This window comes from Solenopsis invicta, chromosome 10 (assembly GCF_016802725.1).
Source record: "Solenopsis invicta isolate M01_SB chromosome 10, UNIL_Sinv_3.0, whole genome shotgun sequence".
Taxonomy (NCBI): domain Eukaryota; kingdom Metazoa; phylum Arthropoda; class Insecta; order Hymenoptera; family Formicidae; genus Solenopsis; species Solenopsis invicta.
In genome coordinates this window covers 15,118,702-15,132,061 of record NC_052673.1, presented here as the reverse complement: position 1 = coordinate 15,132,061, position 13,360 = coordinate 15,118,702, and the positions used below count along the sequence as shown (strand labels likewise).

At 38.5% G+C, this 13,360-nt stretch overlaps 1 protein-coding gene across 1 annotated transcript in view; it reads left to right on the top strand.

Moving 5' to 3' along the window:
• The window catches only part of LOC105197873 (protein kibra), a 65,603-nt gene that overhangs the window by 18,022 nt on the left and 34,221 nt on the right, over positions 1 to 13,360 (top strand). The window contains exons 2-3 of the mRNA XM_011164467.3: positions 6,509 to 6,618; positions 7,201 to 7,295. Of these exons, the coding sequence (XP_011162769.1) occupies positions 6,509 to 6,618; positions 7,201 to 7,295 (205 nt within the window). The remainder of the gene's footprint in view (positions 1 to 6,508; positions 6,619 to 7,200; positions 7,296 to 13,360) is intronic.

The following is a 13,360-nucleotide window of genomic DNA, read 5'->3' as shown; positions in this document are numbered from 1 at the left end:
TGACATTAAATCGTCCAGATCTAACGTGGATGACTGTCACAATCTAGCGCGACAGAGAACCGGCGAAGAGAACGAGCTCTTTTCGTTGGAATTGTAGGAACGGCACGCGGCTCGTCCTTGATCTATGGCTGAAGTTTCAGCTTAATTACGCCGGCAAACGAGCGCACGTTTGCGAGCCGTTTTTCTGTCCCGCTATATCGAAACAGCGTGTGCGCGAATCGCCCGTTGAATATTCATCGCGCCGTGTCTGATCTCATTTATCTTCCATCTCCATTGATCGTAACGCAGTACAAAATCCGATTGTTGAATCATCGCTTTTCTCCTCGCCATTGACGGCGAATCCTTCGACACACTCGAAATAGATTCTGCCTGAGAATTTTCCACCGAAGACACGGTGACACAAGCTCAAGTGGCAAACTGACGTTATTTATCCGTCTTTAACTTTAACGATAAAATAACGTCTTTGACGACGTCTCGACGTCGAAATGACGACAAATAACGTCAGCTTGATTACTGGGTCGACGAAGGAAATAAAGATTTCTGAAGATTGCGGCCAATTGTGAACGCTTCGCGAATGCGACTGGGAATGAAATGGTTACGCGTTTGTTCACGTGGTCACACGTGAAATTATTATACGCGTGTCATGCGAGAAAGAATGGGTACCCCGGCCTTGGGTAATTGTTAGCAGCGCGCCTCCAGATTTCGCGGTAATCCGTCGCCGTAGAACAAACACGTTCGTCGGGCTTGCACAATTTCGGTCGCGAATTGGAGCGTCCGTCATGGATCACCTAATGACGGAGCGGCTCTCGTCATCGCGCAAATATCCAAGAAGCAGAGGGGGAGCGCTGGAGGTGAAGGAGGAGAGATAGGATACGGTTAGGCGTTGATGTTTCTGGGAATTTCTTTTTATTGCGTGCGCGCGATAAAAAGAAAGAAAAGGAACGGCGTGCCGAGACTCGCTCGGATGACGGCTGGCCTCTGGAATTCCAGCGTGCAGGAAATCACGCTGAAGCGTCTGTTTACCGGCCGCCGTTGCGCAATTTTTGTTTGCAAGTCGGCGAAAGGCGTGCGCGCGCGCACGTGCCGACGATGACGATGAATTCAAATAATCGCGATTACCGCCGGAATTTCGGCCGAATTAACGGATTTCTTCAAGCGATTCTTCGATGCGCTGGAAAAAAAGTTGGTCAGAAAACTGAAATATTTAGTCTGATACGTTCAACTGAGTATTGAGTTGGGTGCAATTAATTCTTGATTAAAAAATTTGAATGGTTAACACGAATGAACGGTATACCTTTTTTGTGCAACTAAATAATTGTTGAATCAATCCAATGTTTAATTGATTGTATTGGATTAAATATTTTAGTTTTTCAGCAAATTTTTTTTTCTAAGTGCGATAATCTAAAACTCTTGAATTGATTGTTCAACAACGAGAGAGACGAAAAGGAAGAGGGAATATATAGCGATTTTTCAATACGATGTAACCTAATAGTATAAAAATTATATAAAATAATTGATTTTTTAATTTACATAATTTAGTAAAAGTTTTTTTATCTGAAAGGTGCAATATGATTATTTTAATAATAGCAGTACATATTAAAAAATTTCTCTTGTTCAAAGATATTATGTTCTATCTAGTATTTTTTTTCTTTAAATTCATGAAAATTATTATGTAATAGTGCGATTATATTTTTCTTGATGAAGTTATATAAAATTCTTCGTGTAAGCAAGTTTGTTTAACGCTACATAATCTCATTTCAATATTTGACATTTCAAAGATAAGGCTATTTTCAAAATAAGAATGGTCTTTTTTTTCTGTTTGTGTTTGTAACATTCGATTGACGGTGTAAAAATTTTTTGATATTTTTCTAGACGCGCTTCTTTGTCTTTCCGAGATAATCACATCTTTGTCAAAAATAGAGCTCTATTGACCCTCGACGTTAACGGCCGGTTTACGTAATTGCAGGCTTCAAATAACGATACATTGTGTGGGTACGAAGAAAATAAAACGAGCACGCGGCGGTGTAATCGGATGTCGCTCACGCAACTGGCGAAGTACGGTATGTGGATTCCGCCACGAGTCGGAATGTTAAACAATATATGTCCCGAAGTATCTGATTTCGATTTCTGCGAACGTGGCCGTGTGAGCATGTAGCGCGTTTTCATTCTTCTCGCGCTCGAATAACTCGCTCAATACGGTTCTCTATTAATAGCCACTAATTAGTGCGAATGGAGACGCAAATGTTGATTATAGAGCAAATTTACACTTTGCACTCGGTCCTTAATTCAATTAATAGAGAGATAGAAATGTAATGTGTAGATACAAACTAGATAAATAGGGAGGGACATAATTAGTAATTGTTTCTCTTCTTCATTATTATTTCAGGAAACATGTTGATCACTTTTCTTTACCGAAATGTTATTAAAAAAAAATTATGGGAGCCCTCTTTCTCTTTAACTCTTCGCAGTCCAACTGGAGATTTGAAGATCCAAACGAATTTTCAATTTTGAACTATTTTGCCTCCAATTTGAACACTTATAAAAAAAATGGGAAATTTTTTGAATCAAACAGTTGTGAAATCGTATTCTGGAATATTGGAAGAATGTACCAGAAATTGTTAGATTTTTCGGAGTTTAATATCCTTCTCAGAATCACCATCAGGCGCCATTGACCTGTTGATTGGACTACATTGACAGTAAGAAAAAAAATCGTTAACTTGACTAAATTTCTCAACTCGATTAAATTTTTTCCGTTCAACTATTTATGCATGACTTAATACATAAAATACTTTAGTTTAAGTAATTATATATTTAACTTAAATACATACGTATTTAGCTTAAATGCATAAATATTTGAACTGAAGAAATTCAATCAAGTTGAAAAATGTAGTCAAGTTGAGAATTTTTTCTCACAGCAATAAAACGAAAAAAAGGAAACGTTGGACCGCAAAGAGTTAAATTTGAAATGGTCTCGACGGTCCTCGGAATCAGCGGAACGGTATGCGCGATCGGAATGGCCTTTTATATCGCGAATTTTTCAGATCGCGCCGTTATCGTTGCTGGAAATACGAGCCTATGTACATGTACGAATGAGTCAGATCGACACGCGACGACATACGGCTTTTACGAGCGATCCCCTCTTAGATCGTTAAACGCGCGGATATATCACGCGTGCGTGAGGCAATTCGAACGAAGGCGTGCATCGCGCGCAAAAATACCGCAGCTGGAGACACGAGATATTCCGCGAGGACCTACCCTCCTTCTTCTCCCCTCTTTACGTCGCTTCGACGTAAACGATCCCGTCACAATTATCGATTCTACGGCACGTAAGACCGCTGTTTCTTTACGTAAAAGAAAAAAAAAAAGATGGCTTCAAATTATTCGCACGCGATTCGCGAATATTATCCTCGATGAAACTCTTTCAACGACACAATTACCATTCAGTTCCGCCGATATATCGTGCCTGCTCTTGCTTAGTCCGCGTTTTATTGTGTATCGTTTGATCTCGTACGTTCGGCGCGCTTTTTTGACGAGACGCTTCGCAAAAAAAAAACCCCGTGTCACATACAGATATACTTTTAAACGGCAGACGCGCTCCGGGCGCGGAGGTTCGTGCCTCATTACGGTTTCAGGGACAATTTCCTTAATTCCCTTTCCGCCGCGTGATTCACGGTCTCGGCGCGCCCTTGGCCTTACTGCGATTCCGTCCGCGATACTGTAACGAGAGAAAGAGAGAGAGAGAGGAGAGAATCAGAGAGAGAAAGAGAGGAGAAAAAGTCAGGAGCGTATCTCACGAGGGATCCGGGGAGCGGCTCGAAAGAGGGAGAAGAGCGAGGCGGGAGGGAAGGATAAATGAAACGCTGAACGCGTGCGCTACGCGTCGACACGGCTACGCTACGGTATGCCAAGGTTAAAGCGACTTACGGCAAAGTTTTAACGAGTCGATCCGAATGCCGCGCCAGCGGCCGCGATCGTCGATCGTCGATCGGTCGAAAGAGCACACGCCTCCGCGAGCGATCACGCGGAATTTTGTATATCCCAAATAGACGGGACAGGAGCGAAAGTGCCGTACTTTCGCGTATCGCTCTGCGTATACGTGTCTCCGCGCTGTCCCGCAAAGTGAACGTTCTCGTGCGCGCTGTTTCTCATATATTATGCAAACGACGAGGATTCGCGCGCAGATCGGAACTCTGAATCCTTCGCGACGTCGATGTCAATTTGACGCGCGATGTGTCGTTCGCATCGAACGAGCTATTTATTATCGAACGGCAAGCGCGAAGGAGCGTGCCCAACGCCTAATTCTGACGGCGATTGTGTGCATCTCGTTCGTATCGCTCGCGTGCATATAGACAATCGGAGAAACTAAAAAAAAAAAAAAGAATTTACATAATAATTCTGTAACTCTGTAATAAGAACCGGCGATTTTACCGGGCATGATTTAGGTGTCAATTATTATGCATTTCTATTCTGATTCACATGCAGAGAAAAGTTTCTTCGAATCAAAACATATTTGTTCGAATCTAAAGAATTTGCGCATTGCTGTACGGTTCGAAAAAATATTTTCTGATTTATAAAAAAGTTATTGGTTCTTTTTATTAGAATTAAAGAAATAGTCCGTTTATGCAACGCAAATCTTTTTTTACATAATTTTTATTTTTCTCAAAATAATTGTTATTTTCTTCAGAGGTATTTTTACTTCAATTAAAAAAAAACCAAGTTAAACCATTTCATCAATTCAAATGACTTTTCTTTGAGTGTAGGTACTGATTTTATTTGAATCTTCGCAATACGTTAGCAGATTTGAAATTCCACAAGCGCAGATTGAGCCGAAAATGAGGCTAATGTAACAAAAGTTTGTCACGAAAAAACTCGATAAATTGTAATACAAAAAAAATGTATATTATACATTTGCGTTACAACACGACGACGCGATTGACCCACGCGTTACGTGCTTTCGTGACCAGAGATTTCCGGAAATCGAGTGCCACATCCGGCAAACCTGGCATTCCTTTCTTTCCGCCGGCGAACGCGACTTCAGGATTCTTTCGATTGACGACTTCCTTACGTGCGACTTATTGTTATTCGATATGAACAAGATTTCCTGGCTGAAAAGAATGTATCGACGATTGGCCTTTTTGGTCTTTTTTGCATCACCAGCATTTTTTTCGCGTAATAATTCTCGGTAGTCGTAATTTTTGATTTGGTAATTACTTTGTTTTCATTAAGTGCTCCTTTTCGGCTTTAATCAGAAAATGTTTTCAAAAAGTGACCGCTAAGTCAGGGAATAATTTTTTTTGTTTCGCTAACCTTGCCTAAAAGAAACTTATCCTTGCGTGATTTAAAAAGACTTATATTGCATATTAAATATAGAAATACATGCGTACATGTATCGGTGAGCAGATATAAAATATATTCTCTTTAAGAAACACATTTTCTTTAAAGAAAAAATAGCTGCAAAAATGTTAATACGAAGGTTTTTTCGACAAAATAAAAACATCATTGCATAAAAACGTTTTAAAACTTTGTCGTTACTCTAATCTTTCTAAATCTCATGCTACACTGATAACGTAAACGTAAACAGACGATTGATATGGCTCGCGACAGCCTTTCACTTTTATATCATATTTATTTAATCAAGTGTGATATAAGTCGGGGGTTTGGTTAGATTTTTATGCCCGACATTACCGAACGAATTAGCACGAGTGCAAGTTATGCGTGTGCGCATATTTGCAGACTTCCACCCACTGCATGAATTCGAAGAAATCACCGCGTAATTGGCGTTATGTATCGACTTTGAGGAACTCCGTATAAATTTTTCCAGCTATGCCGGGCAGCAAAAACTTAATTTTTTTTTTTTATTACAACACCAATGTACTAATTACTTTCATCTGAACAGAATTTTCTTATCCAATCGTAGGGACAGTTATCGTCCGACAGTAGTACTTTGTTTATTGCCTTTCCTTAGCGATACAATTCCAATACATAACTCGAGTTGCTTATCCTGAACTTTTATTGCTATTCTTAATCTATTCTTATTCTAAACTTATCCTAATGCACGCACACATATACACGAGCCTCCATTTACGTCGCAAATTATCCAACGACTCCATTTCAACCGCATACTTCTCTATCATTTAATTCTTTTCTTTTCTTTTATTCTTTCTTTTTTTGCTTTACGCTCTTTTCTCTCTTTCTCTTCTTTTTTTTTCTTTAACCATTTCTTCAATCCCTCCCTTAACTCCTCCTCTCTATACATATCCCTCCCTAAATCTTTTCAACTTAATCGTCCTTCCCCTTCTCCAACCTCCCCTAATACTTCTTCCAACATTTCTTGCAGTTACCGTGCAGTAAAACCAGTTTTCGATTTTTGATCAATTGAATATAAAAAATGCCTGATTTTTTGTGTGCAGATACTCGTTGCATTACGTGTGACGAGAATTATATGCTCGCAAGCGTCGCTTTGTATATCACGGCTATTTATATTCTGTTTTTCTTTTCATTGTTGCAGGTTTACTAAACCCCAAACATTCGCGGATTGTATCGGGAACGAGCTTCCCCTCGGCTGGGAGGAGGCCTACGATAAACACGTGGGCGCATACTACATCAATCATGTCAATCGTAAGTTTTTATTCTGCTTGTGCTATCTGATTGAGAAAGTGCAGGGAGAACGGCCGGATACACTCTCGATACGAGAAGTGATATTATTCGGAATTTTATGTCACGTATCTGTGCCATGACGTACGCGCGCGCGCGCGTCGTAGATTTATGCGTTTTCTTGCCTAATTAAGCTCGATGCCTTCGATCGAGTTTGCACAAATAACAAATGTGTTTAAAAATAAAGATGCAATCGATTACTTTTTAGGATTCTGCAAACGGGAAAAGTATCATTTGTATAGTGACGCGTTTCTCTTTATTACTGCAGAAGATTAAATACTTTATTCAAGATATTATTAGATTATTTTTTATTAAATATTAGACGTAACATTTTAATTATATTTATTTTACACTTATTTATTGATATAATTGTATTAAAATGGCAATAATATAAATCCATTTTTGTATACACGTTATGAAAATAATATTAAAGGAGTAGAATAATATTTCATCGATTCTGAGAAATATTCGTTAAAAGTATCACAAATAGCAATAATGATCCAAGGTTCTCGTTTTAAATGTGTCATTGGATTTAATTATCCGCAGAGACAACTCAACTGGAAGACCCAAGGCAAGAATGGCGAGCCATTCAAGAGGCCATGCTTCGCGAGTATATGCAGACTGCACATGACGTACTCGAGGTAAGCACAGAAAACAATTGACCGTAAATTTTTCGTTTAAATTGCCATTCGTAAAAGGCAGAATTGATCCGTTAATTCCGGATCCTTCTCGCGCCCTTCCCGTCGTGTCGATGAACCTCGCTCCACCGAGATTAAAACGGACGTGAGGGAGCGAGGGGGAGAAACTGGTGGAATTTCAGCGAGGGTCGACGAGGGCGGCAGGAAGTCAGTTCGTGAGAAATCATGTTACTTCCGGTCATTCGGCGGTACCCTCGTATACCACGAGCGCGACGGCGTAGATTAACACGCGATTAGCCGCGTTCCGTCCCCCTAAAGTACATATCCCGGTAGGATGCACATATCATATGCACGTACACACGCGCACGCCTATTAACGCGATGCCATTCAGAAACTGTGGTACCTTTTTTCCCGCGATCACGTGATTTACGCTTTGCGATTGTCGAGAGAAATTCTCGAGGATAATACCGTATAATGAAGATGATAATTATACGTTTTTTTCTCTTATTTTATTATAATGTTTTTTTATGTAGAAAGCAAACAGTAAAAATCACGTCATACAAGAGCATCTTTTTTTTTAAATATAATTTCCGTGTTTTATCGAAAAATTATATTGATTTCGGGTACACTCTAAGTATAGATACGATCGTCGCGTTGCCGCAACGCGAAGAGATCTCTTCGCCGATGCACAAGTTAAAGGATCGCGGCAGGTAGCTAATTCCGAATGTTCGCGAGCGAAGAGAGGTACTTTGGTATTCCGTCGTTGACGCCAGTCTGGACCCGCGCCGGAATGCTCTTACGTCACGCGCGGCTGCGTTACGAATTTTTGATGGAATATGCATCAGGTGAGAGGGGGCGAAAGAGAGAGGTAGAAAAAGGGAGGAGGAGTATGTATACCGGCTTTAATCCGAGAGCAAACGAAGGATACGATAATAATATTTATCGGCGGCGGTGGCGGCGGTGGCGACGCGGGTCCCGGGCATGCGGGGAGGAATGTCGATGTACGGTATATTTATTTCGGGCGAAATACTGCGGCCATGATGTCATCGTCGATTTTCGAGAGATTGCCTATGTGGCTGGGGCCGCGCGATTCTAGTTTCGGGATCCCTTGCGTCCGAAGGCGTCCGTCCGTCCGTCCCTCTGTCCCTCTCTCGTCTCTCGCCGTCGTCGTCGTCGTTGTCGTCTCATCGTCTCGTCGTCGACAGCTGCTCCCTCGCCGTGACGTACGGCGTGAAATTCACCTGATCTCGAAGAAGGAAGATATTTTAGCCGATTGCACAAGAAATATTCTACATTTTCCTTTTTGCTTAGGTTGTGCAGTTAAAATATTAGCTGGATTAAGACTTCGTACTTTGAAAAAATATGATGTGAAAGATTTAGTAATAAATAGGAATAAATTTCTTTTGCAATATAAGAATAGTTAAATTTTTACGGAATTTAGTACTAATTAACATTTAATTTACATTTGAACATATATATTTATTTTACGATATTTAGCAAAATAGAATAATAATTTTATGTAACATAAACTTTTTTAATAGTGACGTTATTTGAATTAAAAATTGAAAAGGACAAGTTATTAAATATTTGTAGGTAGAAATCTTTAGAACGTTATTTTTAGAACGTTTGTATTTAAAGTATTTTTTTTATTGAAATAAACAAATGGGTAATTCTTTTATTATGACAGGGGAAAAATAAAAAAAAAAGAAAAAAATGAAGGAAACGAACAAGAAGAATAAACTAGGAAATCCGCGGAATACCTTTTTAGTAAGAAATAATGGTTAGATGCATTGTAGAAAATACAAGCCGACAAGCAGGTAGCTTATTATTCATAAGCTCTTCTTCTTAGGGACAATACTTCCTTCTCAAGCGAGGACACCCATTGTTAATAATGAAGAGACCGAGATCTTGAAAGAGCACTTATTAGGCGTCTAAACTAAAGCCCACTGGCAAGTCTAGAAAATTAATGCAACAAATTTCAACGTATGAAGTAATACCAAGGGAAAGGAGAAAAAATTCATAATTTTAAAACTAATCTGAGATCTATGTAAAAGAATTGAGAGAGTTTCTCAAAAAATGATAATTTATTTCAGATGAGTCAAGCATTAAAATAAATGTTTTTTCAAACCATTTTGAAATGTTTTGACGAAATTTTTATTATTTCCGTATTTAGCGTTGTCGTAAATATAAAAACACTGTTCGACGTTAATAAATGAATAAATTTCAGAGCCAAAGCTGTCTCGATTTTTATAACGTAGATTAAATTAAGGAAAATATTTAGAAATATGCATGGATATCGTTCTAAATTTTTACAGAAATTTTCGAGAGAGTAGGAATTGCATACTATACTCAGAAAGAATCACTGCATCACAATTTTAAAATTTTGATATATAGAAAGAGTAGAAAGTTAAATCGTGACGTTTATGTTTTCTACACCGGATAAGGCATGTTTGTCCTTCTAAATTGGGCGAATTTCACGCTGTGCAACCACGCGGCAAAGTTCGCAGACTAAACTGTTTCTCGCGTTTACGCACACTGCGTCTATTTCTCTTCGTGAAGAAAGTTTCAGTTCTGATAAATACAAATTCGATTTTATATTTTATCAAAATTAATTTTTTTATATTTACAATAAATAATAAAAAAATAATTAAATGTTTTTTTTTATAATTTTAATTGAAACTAACTGAAATTCTTTTTAAGTATAAAATTACAAATATGTTTTTTATGTACACATATAAACATTGTGTATAATTTACAATTTTTTTTTATATGATTTTGCCAATCTAAAAATTTTGAATTGTTATTGTATGCTAAGAATACTTAAAATATTCGCCGAATTTCTTGCGGCATCGTTTTTATTATAGGATTAAACACAACTTGAGATCGTATAATACAATGCACACTCAATAATTTATCGTTTGCGTCATTGATCCATTAATCAGTTTATTGAGTTTCTAGTTTCTATAAAATTTACCGCGTTTTGAGCGTAAACACGTTTATTGGGGTAAACATGTTTACGCGGGAATGGTATAGTGCGTGTACCCTCGGCGGTGGATACATCCTTTCGCGTCACAAATTAACAAGCAACGCGGTATAATCCTCGCGTGCGTATGTATGCGTGAGAAATAAGATATCCAAACCCCCCAGATCGCTACCAAGAGATAATGTGTGGGGTTTTTACATTCCTAAAATTCTTGAAATATTCCGAGCAACATTCCCATCAAACGTACACAACTGCGATGCAGCAAAAGAATTTTTTTCTTCTTACATATTTCTCAAAACTTGTTGGTAAAAATTGCAGATTCTCCCTCTCTCTCTCTCACCTTTTGAGTTCTATGATAGACAATTTATAGAATACATTCCTGTTCAACCGCGCGATTTAAAGATTTTTATAAATAATTGGAATTGTCTATTGCATTACAAAACAATGCTATTGTAATTTTATCATCGCGAAACTTGCGTAGTAATCTGTCATTTATCGTTATTTATTTCTTTGATGCTTAATTGTCAAAAGTTAATCCTGCTCCGGTAAGAGTAATGTTACTCCAAATTCCAAATGGAGATAATTACAAAATAGATTGCCTTGATCTTTCGTCAATATCCGTCACGGATATCTGTTCGGGAATCTTTTCGTTCTTTCGGGAGACGCGCGGCAAACTTTTCCGCGGAAGTGTATTCGCACGCGAAATCACGGCGCCTGGGATAGTAGTTTCACGTGAGGGACTCGGAGTCATCGGAGGAACTTCGCGGTTTCCTTCCTTGGGAGTTTCACGCGTACATACGCGTCGCACGTACACGATGCGTGCGTGCGTGCGTGCGTGAGTGCGTGCGTGCACACTCTCGCGCGCGAGCGCGCGAGCGTAACGCGGAGAGCCGGGGCTTGCATTCCGATGCAAATAGCCCTCTCCGCCGCCCGTTCTCTTCTCTCTTTCTCTTACTCGCTTTTCTCCTCTCCTCAGCATCGTACCGAGGCTCTCCGCGCTCGTCCAGCGACGGATAAGCCGTGGGCCAGTAGCGTCTCATCGCGACTCGGCGCCGCGATGCGTACAATGGAAAATTTGCTCCTACAATTGTGCAAATAAGGTTCTATCCGCTTATCTGTTAACCGGCGACTGTGAAAATCTGTATATTTATCGTGATTATGATGCAGTTACACGTATAACTTCCTCATTTACCTGACTCTTTCAGATTTAAAATTTACGCATTACGATGCGCACACTTCTTCAAGAATTACTTAAATTCAGTTTTTAATTGAGCGTTTTACATTGTCTCTGTCAATGTATATATTTCCTATAAACACTGCCATATGTTGTGTTTTACATTCTTTCGATTGTACATAAAGTCAAACGGAAACTTTAGAAGCTTCGAAGGAATTATATATAAATGATTCGAATGTTTATCGTCGATATATATTTCAGTCGATTTGCACGTAACATTGAAATTGCTTTCATGCGAAACGCATATATGTCAGGCGAATCTGCACGTGATACTTTTGTGCAGCACAATAAATCAATGATATCGGAGTCAACAGAGCGTCATTGAATTTATGATCGGAACGGGAGCGAAGCACATTTTGCGCAACTCTTATATTTAGCAGTCTCGTGTATTTCTTTTCTTTACGATGTCGTCAGAATTTCTAGAATTTACAATTTGTAGTGTTTCTCAAATTTAACAGATGATATACTTTTCATTCTTTCCCTCGCTCATTGCAAGATTTATCGAAATCGTGATTTGTCTTGCACAATTTACGAGTATGTTTTCCATAATTTATTCTGTCAAAATATGAATTGTTGAAATATGAATCAATTTACTGTATACATTAACTCTTTACTGTATACATTAACTCTTTGTTGTGTACAAACTTTTCTACTGAACGTATTTTGCTGAATTTTAATGTGTGAGGGGCTTTTGCGGTCGCTGATCGTAAATCTGATGACAAAATTAATTAATTCAGCGTGTCTCGTTGTTTATTAATTCAACAGTTCTTGATTCTTGCACTGTTAAATTAATTAATGGTTCTTAATTGTGGCAGTCATTTTGGATCTGCTATTTAAAATTTGCCAATTGTGAATGCAGATTTGAAATTAGAGGACGTTACGCAACAAAGGGTTAGAGGTGCAACAAAAATTTAATTTGCAAATTAATTCCTCACGACAACTTTCCGTGTTCCGACGACGAGTGGCCATGGCATGATCGCGAGAGGATTATGACGTAATCTTCAGGAATTTCGAAAGTTTAGATAAGAATTGGCGGAGACGCCACGATTAACCTTGATTGAAGGAGTTTACTTCACAAGTTACGCCACTCTACAATCAGTTTTTTTTTTCTCATTTCGTATCGTTACCATTGCAATCGGAATTAGCAGCCCGAAAGAGGAACGTGATTATAATTGTACAGCATAAAGAGTACTGGCAATAAGCGGAAACGTAAATATCTATTACTGCTCGTATATCTATCGTTTGGATTAAGCGACTATTTGTTCCTGGAACTAATCGTTCTACAGGATAATGGTGTTTCAGCATCTAGCGGTATCGCGATGAATGATTAGTAAAACCCATCCTCGAGTACTGAATAATTACCAAACCATAAATCTCGCGTTCGTTCCGTATATGATCGTGGCTTATCTCAATCCGCAATTTCCACAGCATTCGCGCGAGCATCCCTCGGGAAACAGGAAAATGAAGAAAACCTAAAGCCTTTAATCTCACATCACGATATAAGAAAAGAATGACATTATCTTTTGAGTGGCACAAGCTGATTTTTGATACTTAAGGATGTATGGAACATTTCTAAACATTACAAAAATTACGAAAATGTTACAGATTGTTTTATGTTGCATCTGAAAGTTATCGAAAAAATTTGGCAATGATTTTTTATCTCGATAAAATTTATTTCAATAAGAACGTGTGCTCTAACGAAGGTATAATTAATAATGAAAGAAATTTGAATTTTTTTATTGGAGTACTTTGAATTCAAGATGATTTATGTAAAGTTTCATTGCGATGCGCAGATCAGTTCTGTAAAATAAACAAAATTTATTTACTTGTTTATTTACAAAATAACTAAAC